The 21142-nt window shown below is 33.0% G+C and overlaps 1 protein-coding gene across 3 annotated transcripts in view; it reads left to right on the top strand.

Annotated features, from left to right (window-relative positions):
• The first annotated feature begins 1113 nt into the window (after positions 1–1113).
• KIAA2026 (KIAA2026 ortholog) overlaps positions 1114–21142 on the top strand; it is a 69528-nt gene continuing 49499 nt past the window's right edge. For 2 of the 3 annotated variants that reach the window (XM_011367723.2, XM_011367724.2), the window contains exons 1-2: positions 1115–1243; positions 6350–6550. In XM_011367723.2, the coding sequence (XP_011366025.1) occupies positions 1242–1243; positions 6350–6550 (203 nt within the window). In that variant the 5' untranslated portion in view covers positions 1115–1241. Of the gene's footprint in view, positions 1244–6349; positions 6551–21142 lie in introns of all 3 variants that reach the window. The other variant, XM_011367725.2, reaches the window with a different exon arrangement.

Below are 21142 nucleotides of genomic sequence, written 5' to 3' on the forward strand. Positions count from 1 at the left end.
TGTTTCTCAATAAATAAATGAATGAATTTGAATAATATAAATATTTTTCTTAATTAGTAATTCTTTTCCTTTCTTTCCTACTAATCCAAAACTTCTTTCTGCAAAGTCTAGTTCAGATTCTTGACAAAAAAGAGTAATCAGTATAGAGAGATTGAGTAAGAACTGAAAAATAACATTTGAATTTTGTAACCAGATCATTTGTAAAGACTGATTTTAGTAGAGGAGATGCATGCAAAATTCCACATTGAGGTGTGAATGAAAGATAAAATGGACCAAGCAATTTAGATGTGACTCTTTTCAAGTGGAATGGTTCATTGTTAATATAAACTTGAGTATGTTTATGTGCTAAAGGCAACTACCAGGTCCAGGTTGAAAATGCAGAAGATAATTAATAAAATACAAATTCTGAAAACTAATAGTGGGATTAGTTTTTGATAAGAAGATGGGAAGCACGTTTTTCACAGCAATTTAAAGTTGCATTCAGATAATTTCGTTTGGATTTAGATAATTTAGTTTTTTGAGAAACGGGAAGTTAATGGAGTGCTTACTTAAAAACTGCGTTTTCTCTGTGAAATAAGTGGTGGGCAAAGTCAGCTGCTAAATGACAATGATTAGTGTGGTGAAGCTTTTAAATAACAATGGCATTTGAAATTGCCGTTATGGAGAACCAATGAGAGAGTTGACTTTCTTCAAAGAAGTCATCTTAGGGAGGTTTGAGCCCAGTATAAGTTACAGTTAGACAACAGACTACAAGGTGGTGACTTTTTCCTACAGTGCTTAGTAGTGGAGATATGGGAGTGAAAGAGCTTTTGGCTGAGGTGCAAGAGAGAGGTTGGGTGCCTGAGCCGGAAAGATAATGGGTTAAGCGAGGTAAGAGAAGAAGTTAGTCATGTATGATGAGTCCCAGATAGTTATATATATGAATAGCTGAAAGAGGCTGAATTATGTTAGGGCAAATGAGGGTATCAAACAAGAAACTGGAGGTAGAATGAAGATGAGTTAAAAATGCAAAAGGAATAAGAGTAACACTGGGAGACTAACAAGTAAAGAGAATCAAGTAGAAAATAAGTTTAATAGTCTTTGATAAATGCTTTCGTTTTTTTTGTAGGTATGAAGATTTTTTTTTTTCCGAAAAAAACTTTTTTAGGTATGCAATACATAGCTGCAGATGAGAGCAGTGTTCTCCAAACTTTTATGATCTGGCTTCCAAGCAGAAAAACTTTTAATATGTACCCCCCCCCATGTATGTATATTTATAAATCATATATAAATACTTCTGTATTATTATGTTTTATATGTTGTAAAACATTAAACTATATACTTAAAATGCGAAATTAAGCATATTTTTTAAGTTAATTTGTAGATGTTAATATTTTTGGTGAGGGCGTTGTGATATTTCATTAGTTTTGAAAATCTTTAATACTTGGCCGTAGAGCTTATTAGAAAGGCTTGTTTTAAGTTAGGTTTATTTTGGTACTTGGTTTTAATGACTTAAAGTTAATAACTCAAAGAAACATAAATCCAGATGGAAGAAAGGTATCACAGGTTGGACTGACTACATCATGATGCTTGTTTATCAAACATGCAAAAGTTTTTTTTTTTGAAATCTACCTGTAAAAGTTCTGTCTTTTTTGTTAGTTGCTCTTGAAGTTCATACTAAGGTTCTGCTGTGCTGCATAGTCTTCATTTGCCCCTTCAAATCCATTCTGCACCTTTGTGCACTGTGCTCTTTGCCCCAGCAGGCTGATTTCTAAGGACTGTGTCAACTGGTTTGCCTTGTCCTGTGGCTTCTGAGTGGAATCAGTCAGTGGGGTGGCACTGACAGGAGGACAGAGAGGTAGACATATTTATTCTAACAGTTTTCTCTTTGCTAGGCTGCCGGTTGTAACTGCTCCATCATTGCGTGGCCTTCTTCTACAGTGACAGCTCTCTTAGTTCCAGTAACTATTGCTTCTCCTTTCCTTTGGGTATAGAGTGATGATAGCTCCCTGGCTAGCACAGGAGTGCTTCACCATCCTTTTATAGTTTCCCTTAACCCTGCCTGTACATTTGTAAATAGTCTCTTTATTAAACATCACCCCCTTTTTAGTATTCTCTCTTACATCACCCTGAGGACTATAGTTACATTTTAATATTTTTTTAAATAAATGGATTAAAAAACTGACTGAAACTCTTTAAAATATTTTAAAGCAGATTAGATAATTCTGTTTCCAAGTTTTAATTGTACAGATACAGCTTTTATAAGTGACACATTTACATTGTTTTGATAACAGCAGCAACAACAAGTTACATAATAGTGGAAATCTTTCCAAACATCTGTTTTTAGTAAGGGACCAGTGTTAGTTCATATATTAACTATGAATAAGTAAAGCTTAATATCAATTCACTTCCTTCTTAATACTTATATTAATAATTTAAATGCAGTTGAGCCTCTGAATTCTGATATTTGGAATGTATTAACAACACAGAAAAGACTTCCTGCTTTGTGGGGAAAAAAAAGAAAGGATAACTATAAAACTCAGTGAGTCAACCAAAATTATTGCTTAGCTTTTGCTTATAGGTAGCAATGTTATTTTCAAACTATTATCAGACCGATTTCATGAAATAATTTTTCTAATAGGCAGGAAAAAAACTTGAATTTTAGAAAAGGAGAGTTATTTTAGTGTATTTGATCTTCAGTTAATTATCTGACAATTTTTATTTGAAGGTGAGACCTTTTATTTTTCTGCATTTTATTCCCTGATGCATGAAACTCAAGTGGTTAGTAACAAATGTATAACCAGGATTTTTTCCTATGGACAAAATAGATGATCAGAATTTTCAACTTTAATTATGGGTGTAAATTTAAGATGAAAAATAAACAGCTTGGCTTGTATGTCTCTCCCACCCCCCCAACGCCCCCACTCCCACATATACACATGAGGCTCTGAAGATACAGCCATTAACAAAACAGTCCTTTTCTTCTGGAGCTTTGATTCTGGTGGGGAGATTTAATTACTAAATAAATAGATTATGTAATAATATATTAATTATGTAATGCAATATAGTCATAAATAACATGAAGAAAAAACAGGGTAAGGGAATCGAGGAATAGAAAGTGACAGAGGATCTCTAGTGTAGAGAAGTTCTCTCAAATATGCTGGCATTTGAACAGAGATTTAAATGAAGTGATAGTTTCTAGCCATACAAAAATTTGGGGGAAGAAGGCCTTCCAGGAGGAAGATCAGGTACAAAAAAGATGTTGGTGTGACTGACAATAACAGAGAGACTTTTGTGGCCAGGACACCAAGAGCTAAGGGCAGAGTGGTGGAAACTGAGGTTTGGAAAGGTAGATGAGGGCTATAGCACACTAGGTCTTGTAGGCCATCAGAACTTTGGATTATATTTTAAGTGTAACTGGAAGGAAGGTTTTGGAGGAGACAGAGAAGGGGAATGACATGATTTGATTACCTTTTTAAAAGGATTATCTGGGTTGCTGCATAAAGAATAGACTGTAGGGAAATCAGCCAGGAGACCTGTCGCGAAGAGATTGCAGTAGTCTAAGACTTTGAACTCCTACATGTACACAAACATATACATTACTTGGTGCCCTATGCGGGTTACATATATACTTGTATATAATTCCTTTCAGGTTAAAAATATATTTTGTTCAGAAACTTCTTTTTTACGTTCAGCAGTACAATATGGACATTTTTATAGTAAGTACATATCGATTGACGTAATTTCTTTTTTTCCCCTTATTTTAAAGGGTAATGCTATTTCATATTCTGGTACATTACCTTATTTAATCTGTCTCATATCAAAGGACATTTGTGTTTACACGGTTTTTTTTTAAATGAAAAAAATACAATAGTACTGTAATAACTAAAGTGCCAGATGTGTACTAAACTAATCAAGTTTGTCAACTCTGAAAAATAAAAATTTAAGCAATACTGCGTGTATGTTTTATTATTTACAGTGTGGAGAGGTGTCTGTAAGGTAAATTCCTGGAACTATGATGGGTGTGAAAGGGTATATGCAAGTTAAATCTTAATGATTATTACCAAATTGACTTCTGAAAAGGCTGTACTAATTTTATGCACCCAGTAATGTATGAGAATTTTTTTTTCCTTCAATCCACTCCAATACTGAGTAATATCAGTCTTTTAATCTTTATATGTTGATATGAGAGAAACATCATAGTTTTCTTTTTTGTTTTTTAATTATGAATTATAAGTATCAGCTTATAAATTTTTTTTGATGAGTAATAAAGGATGTTAACTTCTCTTCTGAGAAAATGCTGTTAAAAAAGTAGTTTATAATTTATCTTCTCTGCTTATAAGAATGACTTAAGGGTAAAATTGAGTTTCTGACTTGTTTAAATAATAATTTAGTCATGTGACATATTTCCCTCAACTTTCTTTATCTCCAGTGCTCTATATACACTGTGACCTGAGGTGTCATCATATTTCAATGTAATATTATTTATTAATACTCTCTTCTATTAGTATTGATGGAGAAGTGAAATTACAGACCTAGTTAGTTCATCAATGAAAACTCTATACTGAAATGAACTCAAGTATCCATTCATTATCTGTTATTGCCAGTCATCTTATTTTCTTTGGGCCCACATTCCTTACTCCTAGCCAAATTAGCTATCCTACAGAGGTAATGCTATTGTGCATAAAAGAATCATAGCTTGAAAAGTATGAATAGATTAGCCCAAATTCTTCATAATTACTGGAAAACCAGTTTAAAAGTTCATGCCCTACCTAAAGCTGAGTTAGTTAAAATATTAACTAATATTTTAGAGAAAACACATAATAGTGCCACAATTCATTTGAAACTTACAGTATCATTTGTGGAACCTAGATGGTCTGAGAGTATATTTAAAGTTATTCTAACTCAGAGTAATATATCACTATGAACATAGTCTAAGATAGGAGTTTGATTGTATTTCATGCTATAAAGGTTTATGTCTTAGAGAACATTTAGCCCATATATTAAAGCGTATAGGAGAGCAAGAAAATAATGACTACATGGGTCAACTTATAATTTGTATACTTATGAGCGTATCGAATGCTTACTTTGAGTATTGACTTGATTTTGCCATTGCAGAAACAACATGTACAAAACCTTTAAAGGCACAGGCATATTTTACAAAGGTAGAAGAGCAGATATTTTCCCTGATGCTTTTTACAATTAACACATATAGATATAAATTAAGAAGTTGTTTTTAGTCTAGACTTAAAAACTTTATAAGTTTAATGTAATGTTTCTTTTTCCAATGAAAATGATTTTAATCAATTATTTCAAATCCACTAAGGGGGTTTATGGATAATTAAGCAAATTGAGAAACTTTTTCATCAACATCATTAAACATTAGATTAGTATCTTAGTGTATTAATAAAATATAGAATAGGGAGACATTTGTGGTGAGGTCGAAGAGGAAATCTAGATTTTTAGATTTTTTTTATAAGGTTTCCAAATTTACAATTATATATTGTGATACAACTTAAAATTTTATAAATACTTTGTTTATACTTTTAATTTTTAATGTTCTTTTAAATTTTATTAAATTTATTGGGGTGACATTGACTAATAAAATTATAAGTTTCATGTGTACAATTCTATAATACATCATCTGTATATTGCATTGTGTGTTTACCATCCAAAGTCAAGTCTCTATCCGTCACCATGTATTTGACCCACTTTACCCTTTCCTGCCTCCCCTCTATCCCCCTTTTACTCTGGTAACCACTATAATATTAGACATCTGTGTCTGAGTTTTTGTCTGTTTGATTGTTGCTTTTAGTTTTATAGCCCGCATATGAGTGAAATCATATGGTTCTTGACTTTTTTTGTCTGACTTTTTCACTTAATGTGATATTTTCAAGATCATCTATGTTGTCTCAAATGGCAGAATTTTTTCTATGGCTGAGAAGTATTCCATTGTATATAAATATCACATGTTTATAATTTCTTCAAAGTGTTTGTATATCATAAATATTCTCTCCCCATATTTTTTTGTATCATTGTATGTTTTCCCATAACAATGATAGGTAGTATGAAATACATGAAGAAATGTAAAGATATAAGCTACATTTAATTTTGCAAATAGTAAACTTTTTTCCATTAAAGAGATAGTGCTTTAGTCCTTAATTTTAATACTTCAGTTTTATATTTTTTTAAGTGTAGGGAAAGGACTGTCACTTTTTAAGGAGGATAAAAATCAAGTATAGTTAAGTAAGGTTGAACTAAATAGTTTTTTTATAGTTAGCGAAAGAGATTCTTCTTGAGATGCTGGTTAAGGGGGTTGATTGCTTACCCAGGAGATTTGACCTTGTGAATTGACTTCTTATTCTCCAAGGCACTTGAGAGAAAAGACAACGATAGCAGTTACATCTAGAGGCTATTATGGATTGGAGGATGAGAAGGGAACTGCATGTACTTCAACAAGGCGTCGGTCAACAACTCGAAGTTTGGCAGGCTTGACAAGTGGAGTTTTTGAATCTATAATGGTTCAAGTTTTGAGACAGGAAGAACAGCTGAGAGCAAAAGAAGAAAAAAGGTAAATGTTAAAAAAAAATTAAGTTCATATTGTTCAGATTTCCAGGAACTACTTTTCAAAAAGTAGCTGTGCAACTTTTGTGTGCCCATGTCAAATTTCTGGGCCCATTTTAGTAGTGTTCCAAAATGCATTATCACCAAACTATGAATTTGTAATGAAATACCACAATGAAATATGTTAAAAGCTACAGTTTTAAATTTTAAACCAAATTATTTAAAGCAATACAAAAATAACTTTTATAAAAGATTTCAGAGTGCTTTCTAGATTTCTAGATTTTCTTTCAGATGAATTATTTTAAGTTAGAGGAATTTTATATAGATTTTGTAGCTTTAGAATAGACTCATAGACCCTTAAAATTAGGAAAAACTCCAGAGATTATGTAGTTCAAAATGACACATAGGTTCACCTCTGCCAGTTCCTCCATTGATATTAATTTTCTGGATAACTTCTTACTCTGGGCTCAATTAGTGTTATCTTCTAGGACCTGGGAGCATAGATTGATGGTAGTTATATAATGTTTTACTTATAATGAGACTAGGATTCAAACAGGTGAGTGCTCAAAAAAGACTGGTGATTTTATATACTAAATCAAATCTCAAACTATGTTAGGAACTATTGCTGATGTAATAGGGAACTGTTAATGCTACTTACAGGCAATTTATAATATATTGTTGCTCTTGTAGTCATAAATGTAGCTTGCTTTGATATTTGTAGGATTAGCACTCCACGTTGAGACTTTCTACTACCATACTTTTTATAATTAGGAACCAACTGCAAAATACTCTCTTCCTTGTACAGAGCCTCATAGAACTACTTGTGTTATAGCAAAGGGGATTTTATGGAGAGGAATAAAAATTAATCTGATAATAGTGTGTAATAAATTGGAATGGCAAGAAATTAAAGAAAAAGAAAGCTTGTAGGAAGAAGGCTGTAGTAGTCTAGACCTCTACTACTGGTACCCAGAAATAGGGAGAGGTCAGATTGTTCTAGAAACAATCAGGACTTAGTACCTTCCTTGATATAATGAGAACAGGGAAGAAATAAAGGTGAGTCGGGATGTAGTTGTAAGTGGTAGTAGCAAAAAGAAGATAAAAAAAGAAGAGTGGTTAATATTTTTTGAGCATGACTATTTGCCAGGTTTAGCTCTAAGCACCCTGTATGTTCTGAGGTACAGAGAGATTAACTTGCCCAAGAATAGGCAGTTTTTGAGCAGTAAAGATTTGAACACAGGCAGTTTGACTCTAGAGCTTGTGCTCTTAAGCGATGTGCTGTTCTTGTAACTTGTAAAATGATAGAACCAGCAAAAAACATGGAGGAGCTTGAGTCCATGGTGTGGGAAGAGATCAGTGAACTTTAATTTTTGATAAATTGTTGAAAGTGATAAGGGAAACATTTAAACATTAATAGGAAACTAGAAATATGACTGAATCTTTTTCTTTTCTCCAATTTTACATATATTTATGTGTGTCCATAGATGACTAAGATATGAGGAGAAATTCTTTATTACATGTCTTAGTGACTATGATAACTTAATGGAGTAGTATGAATTAAGCTCTCTCTTTGGATACAGTGTTTACTTCTTTGTTAATTATACGTATTTTAAGCATGGAGCAAAGAATAAATAAAATTATAATAAAGGGCCATGTACCCACTACTCAACAGTTTTTAAGAAATTAAACATAGATATATTCAAGATTTTCTGTATTCTTTTTCTCTGTCCCTAGAAGAAACCACTATCCTGACTTTATCATTTCCATGCATTTTATTATTGAATTTTAACAATTCTGTTACATACTCTAGATATAAGTTCTTTGTCAGATACAAATGCATTGCAAATATTTTTTTCCCAGTCTGTGGCCTATCTTTTCATTTTTAGTGTTTTTTGAGGAAAAGAAAATATTAACTTCAATTTCAATTAAAAAAATGTTTTGTGCTTTTTGTGACTGAAGAAATCTTAGGTCACCCAAGATTTTAAAGATTTTTCTCCCCTCAGAAATTTCTAAGTTTTATTTTCTATGGTTAAGTCTATAATCCATTTTAAATTCATTTTTGTGTGTGGTTTGAGGTAAGAGTAAAGTTTTTTTCTTCTATATGGATAGCCAGTTCCAGTATTATTTGTTGAAAAAAACTATTTTTTCATCAATGTATTACTTTTGCATATTTGTTGAAAATCAGTTGCACATATATTTGTGAGTCTTTCTGGACTTTGTATTCTGTTCCATTTATCTATTGGTCAATCCTTAGGCTAATACTATATTGACTTGATTAGTATAGCTTTATAGTAAGCCTTGAAATTTGGTAATATGAATCTTCCAATTTTGCATTTTGTTTTGTTTTCAAAATTGTTAGGCTTTACTAGGATCTTTGTATTTCTATGTGACTTCAGAATCATACCTGTAAAAAAAGAGTAAGAGAATTTTGAGATTGCATGGAAGTTATCAGTCAATTTTGAGATAATTGTTTAATTTCTCTTAGCAGTGTTTTATAGTTTTTAGTGTACACATTTTCCACATATTGATTAACTTTATTTCTACATATTTCATATTTTTGATGTAATTGTAAATTACTTTTTAAATTCAATTTATAGTTTTTTGTTGCTAATATATAGAAATACAATTGACTTTAGTATAGTGAAAATCAAAATATTATTGTCTATTTCTACTCTGAGTTTGAAAGATATTGATTGCTTCATGTAGTTTGAAACTCTGGTATTGGATGCATATATATTTATGATGCTTAGGTTTTTTTGATGGATTGACTTCTTATTATGAGTATTCCTTTTTATCCCTGATAGTATTTTTAATATTGTATTTTATCTTCATTGTTGGCTTATTAGCTATACATCATTGTTTCACTTGATCTAGCCAAAAGCCTGAGAAGCGATAGCTATACATTGTTGTTCGAAATTTTTTTAGTGGCTAAATTAACATCATAAATAACTTCAAATAGTATACCACTTTACAATATACTTCTATTTACCTCTTGCCATTTGTTGTGCTGTTATTGTCATACATTTTACTTCTACATGTGTTACAAACCTCAATACACTGTTACTGTGTGTATATTAGTTATCTTTTGAAGAAATTTCAGAATAAGGGGAAAAGTATATTTAACTATACATTTACCCTTCCCAACATTTTCTGCCTTCTTTTGTATTAAATTCATGATTCTGTCTGGTGTCATTTTTCTTCTGCCTAAAGAATTTCTTTTAGCATTTTCCTAATGTAGGTCTGCCAGTGATGAATTCGGAAGTTTGATTTTTTTGGTTTGAAAAAAATTTCACTTTATGTTTTGAAGGAGAATAAATCTAGGTTGATAGGTTTTTGTTCATTCGTTTTGTGTTTTTTTTTTTTCCTATCAACACTTTAAGCATGAAATATTTTACCATACATAGTTTTTGAAGGAAAATCTGCTGTTCTCTTTATCTTTGTTCTTCTATACATAATGTATCTTATTTCTCTGACTGCTTTTAAAGTTTTATCTTTATTACTGGTTTTCAGAGATTTGATTGTAATGTGGCTTTGGTAGGATTGAGTTTATATATGTGTGTGTTGATTATCCTGTTTTGTATTCATTTTGCTTCTCTGATCTGTACTATAGGCTTTCAATCTTCCTCTCTGTGGTAAATTTTCAAGTTTGCTAATCTTTTCTTCTATAGTGTCTAATCCAGGGAACTTTTTATTTCAGATATTATATTCTTTCGACTCTAGAAGTTACATTTAGTTCTTTTTTTAATATAACTTTTCATCATTATGTTCACATTTTAATGTCTTTTATCTGCTAGCTCCTAATATTTTCTAGGTTTTTCTGTTGACTGATTTTTCTCCTGGTTATAAGTTCAGCTTTTTGGCATGTTCAGTACTTTTTTTTTTTTTTTTTAATTGGAAATTGGACATTGTGAATGTTACTTTGTGAAATAAAAGGATTGGGCTTTGTTCTTGCAGGGAGCTAAGTTCCCTATAGATCAGTTTGGTGATCCTTTCAAGTCCAGGATTTAAGCTGTTCTAGGGTGGGCCTAGACTAGCCTTTATTCCAGTTCAACACTACTACTAAGCCATCACCTCTCTAAGGTTCCCATTGAATGTCCCAAGTGATGACTGAGGACTATCCACTCCAGCTAGTCTCTCCATTGTGTGTAAGCTCTCTGAGTTTATAATTTCTTGGTCATTCTTGCCAAATTTTGTCAAGTTTTTCTCTGCAGTCACAGGCTCAGAGTATTTAGCAAAGTCTCAAGGGGACCCTTAGGTAGATTTCTGATGCTCTTTTCTGCATAGCTTCCTTTTTTTTGGAATTATAACTTCTAAGTGCCTCATCCTGCCCCAGTACTGATTTCCTTATCCTGAACTCCACTGGACTGTTTGGGTTCTCCTTCCCTACACTTGTAGTGTAGACATTGCCTGTAGTCAAAAAGCCAGGTGATTGTAGGGATCACCTCATTTGTTTCACTTCTTGGGGACCATAGTTCTATACTGTTTCATATTAAGTGTCTAAAAAAAATTTGTTTCATATATTTTGCTCAGTTTGTAATTGTTTGCAATGGGAAGGTAAGTTTGGTCCAGTTACGCCATGATAATCACGAAAAGAGGTCATTTTGATGCATTTTTTATTTTTTGACTACATATGTATATATGTAGATAATATATAGCATTGTTTTACATATTATAACCTTTATGTAAATGGCGACTTTCTGTTTCGCTCAACATTATATATGTGAAATTTATCTGCTCTTTCATTCTAGCTTATTTCAAGTGCTATTATATAATAGTACATTATCTGACTGCGTTACAGTTTATCCATTTAACTGGTGAGGTGGACATTTTGGATTATTTCTAGTGTTTTCTTCTAGAATGCTACAATAAACATTCTTTTATGTGTCTTCCTTAAGGATGGAGTAGGAGATAAAGAATTGTGTGTATGTGTGCATGCATATGTGCATGCAATTTGCTTTTAATCATGGTCATAGCAAATTCTTAAGAAATGTTACCACAATAATGTGATCTTCTTAAAATTGTCGTGAGGAGGTTATATTGATAAAGTAGTTGCCATCATATTGGTTCTGTATAAAGTATTTAATTATACCAATAAAATGGCTTATTATGTACCCTTAAAGAGTAAACTTAGTATACCTGCTCTTCTTCCTAAATACACATGAATTTTCAAACATTTTATTTTATTTTATTTTTCTCCCTCTTTAACCCCCCCGACATACACACCACTTCTGCCCTTGACCTACAGATATTGCCATCTCCCCTTAAGAACTGGATCTCTGAAGGAGGGGCGTCTCCTGCCACATGCTCATGGCACGCACCCGGGGCCTGGCACACCCAGAGCGTGGTCCGTGGCTCCACTTGGGCCTGGACCCAGGACCTTCTGCGTGTAAAGCACACGTGCTAACCAGTACACTATGGAGCCACCCCCAATTTTCAAACATTTTTAACTCGTCACTCTTTCTCAGTCTTAAATGTCATCATTGTCAAATACTTCAATTCCATCTGATTCTTAGTTGCCACATCTCAAATTTTGTCTAAGAGCTTCTCCTTTTCTCACATTACAGTTTCTTCATAGGTAATTTCATCCATGCCCATACCACTTATATGCAAAAGACTCGTAGAGGCATGTATCTTGCCTACTTAACATGTTCTTTGTATGTGTTATCAGTGTGGCACAGTCAAATCAGGATAATTCAAAGAGGGTTTATTTCAAAGGGGTTGAGATACAGCAGAACATTAAGAGATTAGGCTGTTAACTGGGGTGAGCAAGGAGAGAGTTATAGGAGAGAGATACAAAGAAGAGATTGTATTGGATGATATCTTCTTTTGAAGGACACAGCCCAAGGCAGCCTTACAGAGAGGGAGCCAGTGGAATAAATACTTAACTCTACTCCAGTCATCTTCCAGGGCTCTCTTGCCTGAACCCAAGAGAAGCTAGTGGGTAAGGCTCCTTATTAATACAGTTTATACAGTGAAGGATAGAGTAGGTCTGGAGGTAAAAGATATTCAATATAGAGATCTTCAAATTGATAACATCTAAAATTAACTATGAAAGCACGATCTTTCCTCTTAAAATTTGGTCTTACTATAATGTTCCCTGTCTTGGTGAGTAGCACCATTGTGTATTGGATTATGCAAGTTAGGAACCTGGGATTCATCCATGACACCTTCCTTTCCTTTACATGTAAATCAAATCCATCTCCAAATCATGATGGTTTTATTTCCTAAATCTCTCCTGAATCTGCCCACTTCACTTTTATCTTCTCTGCCTCCACCCAGTTCCTTCATCTCTCACTTAGACTGTTGTTATCTTAATTGGTTTAAGTGCCCATGCTTGCCTCATTCCAGTCTCTTTTCTGCATTAAGACTAGAATGAACTTTTCCAAATGCACATTTGATCATGCCACTTACCTATCCCATTACTTACCATCTCCCCAAAACAAAGCAAGTACAGTTGACCCTTGGACAACAGGGATTGGGGCACCAACCCCCCCATACAGTCAGAAATCCATAAATAACTTTGACTCCCCCAAAACTTAACTACTAAAAGCCTACCATTGACCAATAAATAACATAAACAGTTAGCTATCACATATTTTGTATGTTATATGCATTATATAATATATTCTTACAATAAAGTAAGCTAGAGAAAAGAAAATCATAAGGAAGAGAAAATACATCTACAGGACCGTACTATATTGATACTGTTATATTGTCTGTTTACAAGATGAATCATCTGTCAGTACCTACATCAATATTGTCTTATAGAATACAAAACACTGTAGATATTACTAACACTAGACACCAAAAATGAAAGGGTAATGTGAAAAAAATTCACATTAATTTACAGATATAATGATTCATGCATGGATATGAAGAAACAGCAAATATGATTGCTTTATGGTAGCCTAGTGTAATAGATACGATTGCTTCCCAGTAATAAAAAATCTCCAAAAGTTTTTTAAATATATTTATTGAAAAAAGTTTTGCATATAAGTGGATCCATGCAGTTGAAACCTATATTGTTCATGAGTCAACTGCAAACATAAAAACTTTCTGAGTTTAATTTATAAGAACCTGCTTTTACTCTTTGGCCTCGCCTAATCTCTCGAACCTCATTATCTACCTTTTCCTCATTTTTGTTATCCTAGCTGTAGTGGCCTTCTTTTCCTCCCTTCAGTACTAAGAGATGTTAACTTTATGTGGATCCAAATTTAGAGTTCACATAAAAACACATGTAAAATGTATCAAGAATGGTGGTACTTTATTTTTAACCTGTGTTTTCGAAATTTTCTGAAATAAGAATGCTTTTCTTCTATAATTGAAAATATAAGAAGTATTAAAATTTGTAATGTGTCACATAGCTAGTGCAACAAGCACAGTTTTTTAAATGTCTTTTGAGCCTATTCTAAGATTTCTTTTGAGTCCTTAGAAGGAAAATGTGACATTTAGGCAACAACATGTGGTTTGCTACATGGGACTGCTAAACAAAGCCTCTCTCCCTCTGTACAATTACCCTACCATCTATTGTGATACCTGAAATTCTAGCAGTCTATCAATTCTAGCACTCTAATACCCTCTCAAGAGTTAGTGGCCTCAGCCATTAAAAAAAAAAAGAAATCTTACCATTTGCAACAACATGGGTGGACCTAAAGGGTGTTATGCTGAGTGAAATAAGTTGGACAGAGAAAGATAAATACCATATGATTTTACTTATATGCAGAATCTAAGGAACAAAAGAAATGAACAAATAAAAACAGACTCACAGATACAGAGAACAAACTGGTGATTGCCAGAAGGAATGGGAGTGGGAGGCTGGGTGAAAAAGGTGAAGGAATGAAGTACAAATTAATAGTTACAAAACAGTCATGGGGATATAGATACAGCATAGGGAATATATATAGTCAATATTATTGTAATGGCTGTGTGTAGTGCCAGGTGGGTGCTAGAGTAATTGAGGGAATCACTTCATAAATTATATAAATGTCTAACCATTGTACTGTATGTGTGAAACTAATATAAAATATGAAAAGAAAGAGGCTAGCAGATATAATCGATAGTATAAAATTAGATTTATAAAGGAACTTCTAAATCATATGGAAAGGTCATATTGGAAGACGGAAGGATGCAAAAATCATACGATTACTACAGCTGTGTTTTAACTTTGAGCATATCTTTTTTTTTTTTAATTAAAACCTTTGGCATAAGAGGTAAGAAGAAAAGTTTCTGTCCTAAGTAGGTTAAAACAACTTTTATATCAGAAATTCTAATGCATATTTTCATATGGTAGTAACTTTGGTTATGTGATGGACATTCGATCATTTTTAGCTGATCACTTGGGCAGATTTAAATTATTTTTTTTAAATGCCTTTAAGTCCAGCAGTTAGGTCTCTGATTTGTGATCTGTTCCAGTTAAAAGAAGGCAGTCTCCATTCTGTATTTTATTTTTTATACAGTAGTTTCCCTTTGTTTTATAGTAGTATATGCCATAAAAATAATGGTTTCTTATATGATATGGCAAAAATCCCAAATCCAGCATTTCTCTGTTACTATCTTTATTTATTTGGACAGCGTTGGAAACCAGTGTAAAGAAAATGGTGGATGATGTGTGTTGAACAAGGAGGAATAAATATTGAGTATGGCTTGGTAGCCTGGCCATCTTCAGGTCAATGTTAATGGGACAGCAGGCAATCTTGAGACCAGCTGGCATACGGAGGCACTGTTGATTTAGGAGACAGCAACATTACAAGTCAAAGTTCTACGAAAACAGAATGAAAGGGCTGGTTAATTTATAGTTGCTGAAATAGTTTTCACTACTCATGACTATTGCATTCTGTTTATAATGGTGACCTTGAGCAATTAAGGAAAGATAAAATTATACTTTATATACCTGTTTTAATAAGCAGGGAAATATATAATACATTTTATAGTTTTTTTTAAAAAATAAAATTGGTTAAAATTGAAAGTTAGCTTTCTCAAGTAAATTTCTGTTAATCTGGAATATGACATTATTAGGTAGCAGTTCTGATCATTGAAGTCTACTTTAGCCGTATTAAAAGTATTGGATCTGTTCCCTATTATTTTTGAGTACTGTTTGTATTACCAGAAATAGTCTTTTTTTATATTGTTTCATACAGTTGTATAAACTTACCAGCATTTTATTGATTTGGAAATTACTGGAGTTAAAAATGTTTTCTACATTTTTGTGAAATAAAACTTTGACTTAATGATGAAGCGATTTATTTTCAAATTCTCTATAACATTAAATAACAGTAACTTAAAGAAGTAGACATTCATCACTTGTGATCACCCAGCATTTTTGAACACTTTCCCTACATTTTGATAATTTCCCATATTACAAGTCTGACTTCCCAAAGTAGATGCCAAAAAATTTATTTTCGTATACCCACTTATTAAAGTGGAGGCATTTGGCCAGTCATATACTGCACACTCGAAATTGCATGGGAACAACATGAGGTGGCAGTGTTGGGCAGGGGAGTTTATGTTTTGCACAAGTGGTAGTGGGAGTTTCTGGTCTTTCTAGGTTCCTGGTATCAGAGGTGCCGAGTAGTGGTAGCAATCTAATTTTTCCTGGAGAGGCTCCCAAAGTATGGTTGGAATTCGCATCTTCATAAATCTGCTAAATTTGGCCCTCTCATCCTTGATGGAGTTTATGTAAACTCTCTACTAATGTTTAAATAAACTCCTTTTTTGCTTTAACTAACCAGACAAGATTTTTGTTGGCAGCTAAGTATCTCATTGTGATTTTGATTTGCATTTCTCTAACAGCTAATGATGTTGAACATCTTTTTATAAGTTTGTTGGTCATTTTTATGTCTTCTTGGGAGAAGTGTCTTTTCAGGTCCTCTGCTCATATTTTAATTGGATTGTTTGTTTTTTTTACTGTTGAATTGTATGAGTTCTTTGCATATTTTGGATGTTTGACCATTATTGGAGACATTGTTTGCAAATATATTCTCCCATTAGATTGGTTTCCTCTTTGTGTTGGTGGTTTCTTTTGCTTGCAGAAGCTTTTTAGTTTGATACCGTTTCATTCATTTATTTTTGCTTTTATTTCCTTTGCCTTTGAGGTCAAATTCATGAAATCCTCTCTAATCCAAGATCCATGAGTTTAGTACCTATGTTTTCTTCTATGCAATTTATTGTTTAAGGTCTTATGTTCAGGTTTTTGATACATTTTGAGTTAATTTTGATGTATGGTGATAGGTAGCAGTCTAGTTTTATTTTTTTGCATGTGGCTTTCCAATTTTCCCAGCACCATTTATTGAACAGGCTTTCCTTTCTTCCATGTATGTTTTTGGCTCCTTTGTCAAAAATTATTTCACCATATATACGGGGGTTTATTTTTGAACTCTTCAGTTCTGTTACATGAGTCTGGTGTGCCTGTTTTTCTGCCAATGCCATGTTGTTTTGATTATTGCTTTGTAGTGTATTTTGAAGTCAGGCAGAGTGATACCTCTGGCCTTATTCTTTTTTCTCAGGATTTCTTTAACTATATGGAGTCTTTTGTGCTTCCATACAAATCTAATGATTTTTTGTCTTATTTCTTTAAAGAATGCCATTGGGATTATGATGGGAATTGCATTAAATCTGCATAATGTTTTTATTAATAAGGTCATTTTAACTGTGTTGATTCTTCTAGTCTATGAATACAGAATACCTTTCCATTTTTTGTGTCATCTTCAGTTTCTTTCAATAATGTCTTATAGTTTTCAGTTTATAGGTCCTTCACGTTTCATTAGTTTTATTCTTAAGTATTTTATTTTTTTTTTGTTGTTACAATTGAAAAAGGAATTGTTTTTTTCATTTCTTTTTCTGAAAATTCATAATTAGAGTATAGGAACGCTATGGATTTTTGTACATTGATTTTGTATCCTGAAACTTTAATGTATTTGTTTATTATTCTAATAGTTTAGAGTATTCTATATAGAGAATCATGTCACTTGCAAAAAGTGACAATTTGACCTCTTTATTCTCAATTTGGATGTCTTTTATTTTTTTCTCTTGCCTGATTGCTCTAGCTAAGACTTCCAATACTGTAGTGAATAAGAGTGGTGATAGTGGACAGCCTTGTCTCATTCCTGATCTTAGAGGGAAGGTTTTTAGTTTTTCACTATTACATATAATGTTAGCTGCGGGTTCATTGTATATGGCCTTTATTATGTTGAGATACTTTCCTTCTATACCCATTTTATTAAATATTTTAATCAAAAATGGATGCTGTATCTTGTCAGATGCCTTTTCTGCATCTAGTGGTATGATCATATGATTTTTATTCTTTATTTTGTATATGCGGTGTATCACATTAGTCAGTTTGCATATGTTAAACCATCCATTGCCCCTGGGATGAAGCCCACTTGATCATGGTGTATAATCTTTTTAATGTATTGTTGTATTCGATTTCCTAGTATCTCATTTAGGATTTTTGCATCTGTGTTCATGAGAGTTTGGTCTGTAGTTTTCTTTTTTTGTATTATCTTTACCAGGTTTTGGTATCAGGGTAATGTTGACCTCATCAAATGAGTTAGGAAGTATTGCCTCCTCTTTAATTTTTTGGAAGAGTTTGATGAGAATAGGTATTAAATCTTCTTTGAGTGTTTGGTAGAATTCACTGGCAAAGCCGTCTAGTCCTGGACTTTTACTTTTTGGGAGGTTTTTAATGATTGTTTCAATTTCCATACTGTTGATCATTCTATTTAGATTTTCCAGTTCTTAATTCAGTCTAGGAAGGTTATATCTTTCTAAGACCTTGTCCATTTCTTCTTAGTTATTAAATTTGGTGTTATATACTTTTTCATAGTATTCTTTCATGATCCTTTGTATTTCTGCGATGCCAGTCGTAATTTCCCCTCTTTCATCCCTGATTTTGTTTATTAGTGTCCTTTCTCTTTTTTCTTTAGTGAGTCTAGCCAGGGGTTTGTCAATTTTATTAACCTTCTCAAAGAACCAGCTCTGTGTTGCATTTATTTTTCCTATTGTTCTTTTGTTTTCAATTTCATTTCTTCCTGCTCTAATTTTGATTATTTCTTTCCTTCTACTGACTTTAGGTTTCATTTGTTGTTCCTTTTCGAGTTTTTTAAAATGAAGCATTAGGTTGTTTATTTGGGCTCATTCTTGTTTTTAGAGATTGACCTGTAATAATATGAACTTTCCTCTTGTGACCACTTTTGCCGTTTCCAAAAGTTTTTATATGTTGTACTACCATTATCATTAATTTCTGTGTATCTCTTGATCTCTCTTTTTATTTTTTCTCTGACCCAGTCATTCTTCAGTAGCATGTTTAATCTCCATGTATTTGTGTTTCTTCTTGATGTCTTTCTGCAGTTCATCTCCAGCTTCAAAGCATTATGATCAGAGAATATAGTTGGTATGATTTCAACCCTCTTATAATTGCTGAGGCTATCTCTGTGTCCCAGTATGTGGTCGGTCCTTGAGGATGTTCCATGTGCACTAGAGAAGAATGTATAAGCAGCTATTTTGAGATGAAAAGCTCTGTAAATGTCAATTATGTCCAGTTAGTCTAATGTGTCATTTAGGGATGTTATTTCCTTATTGATTTTCCGTTCAGATGATCTGTCCATATCTGGCAGTGGGGTATTTAGGTCTTCTACTACAATAGTGTTTTGGTGTGTTTCTCCCTTTAGTTCTGTTAGTAATTGCTTTACATATTTTGGGGCTCCATGATTGGGAGCATAGATATTAATAAGTGTTATGTCTTCTTGGTGCGTGATTCCCTTTTTCACTATGAAGTGTCCCTCAGTATCTTTCTTTCCCTTTTTTATTTCGAAGTCAATGTCGTCTGATATTAGTATCACTACTCCTGCTTTTCTCTGAATGCCATTTGCTTGAAATGTTATTTTCTACCCTTTCACTTTGAGTCTATATTTTTCTTTGGAACTAAGACGTATCTTCTGGAGACAGCATCTGGTTCAGTTTTGTTTTTTGATCCAATCTGCAACTCTGTGCCTTTTTATTGGTGAGTTCAATCCATTACATTTAGGGTGATTATTGAAATATGAGGCTTCCTATAGCCATCTTATCTTTTGCTTTCTGGTAGCTTGGTGTTTCCATTGCTTCCTTGTCTTTGCTTGTCTGTTTTGGGGTTTGTTTGTTTGTTTGTTTGTTTTTTATTGGGTTTTATGGGGTTTCCATCTGGTCCTTCTTGTTTTACATTATATATTTCAGTTCTGAATCTTTGACATGTGGTTACCATTACGAATATGTAGAGGCTAGAGTGTGTGTGTGTGTGTGTGTGTGTGTGTGTGTGTGTGTGTGTGTTCCATTTTCTTCTGTGTGTGCCTTATCTCCATTCCCCTTTGCAAATTTGGATCTATGAATCCTCCCCTTTTCTGTTATTGTTGTCTCAATTTGTCCTTAGTGTACTGAACGATCTTACTATCTTGCAATAGAAAATCTCTTTTTTAAGCTTATAATGCCCTTTTCTTAATAAGAGTTGCACTCCTCTGCTTCTATCTGCCGGCTAATTGCCTTACTCATAGTTATGTTTTTTGTTTTTTGTTTTTTATTTATTTATTTTTTTTGTCATTTTGCTTTTGGTGAGCTGACCCCTTTCAGTATTTCCTGTAATGCAGGCCTCATAGTGGAGAAATTCCCTCATTTTTTTTTATGTCTGGAAAGGTCTTTATTTCTCTTTAGTATCTAAAGGAGACCTTTGCTGGCTACATTATTCTTGGCTGTTAGTTGCTTCCATTTAGTAGTTTGAATATTTGAGTCCAATCCTTTCTGACTTGTAATGTTTGTGCTGAGAAGTCCGACAATAATCTAATGGATTTTCCTTTATTTCCTTCTTTTCCCTGGTTGCCTTGAGAATTCTTTGTCATTTATTTTTGATAATTTTAATACAATGTGTCTTGGAAAAGGCCTTTTTGGGTTGTGATAGTTGGATTTTCTGTTGACTTCTTGAATTCCAAGCTCCAGTTAATTCCTTAGATTTGGGAAATTCTTGTCAACTATTTGTCTGAAAATGTTTTCTAATCCTTGCTCCTTTTTCTCCCCTTTGAGAATGCCTGTTGTTCTTATGTTTCCTTTCCTGATGATATCAGCTAGTTCTTGTATTTTTCTTTCATTAATTTTCATTCTGCGGTTTCTCTCTTCTTCCTTCTTTATTTCTAGATTTCTGTCTTCATTATCAGTGATCTTTTCCTCCATTTGGTCGACTGTTTTCCAAGCTTGCGATTTTGTTTTTCTTCTCTTTCAGTGTGTTCTTAATCTCTAGAAAGTTCTATTTGGTTCTTTCTGGGAATTTCTGTCTCCTTGCTAAAAAACTGATTCTGCTGATCTTGTTGTTTTTTCAGTTCCTGGAATTGTTGATAATGAGTACCATCCTGAATTCTGTGTCACTTAAGTCGCATATTTCCATGTCTTTAAGCTTATTTTCTGGAGGTTTTTCTCTTTCTTTCTGAGCTGCTTTGTCACTTTTGTTATTCATGGTGTTTAATGGACTATTTCTCCGCCTGGGCATTAATGGAAGTGTATTATGCATTTCTTTTCCCAGAAAGAAGATTTATTATATAAAGGTCTCTCTTTAGCCTGTTGCAAAAAAGGCGTTTTTCTTTCGTTT

This window comes from Pteropus vampyrus, unplaced genomic scaffold (assembly GCF_000151845.1).
Source record: "Pteropus vampyrus isolate Shadow unplaced genomic scaffold, Pvam_2.0 Scaffold136, whole genome shotgun sequence".
Taxonomy (NCBI): domain Eukaryota; kingdom Metazoa; phylum Chordata; class Mammalia; order Chiroptera; family Pteropodidae; genus Pteropus; species Pteropus vampyrus.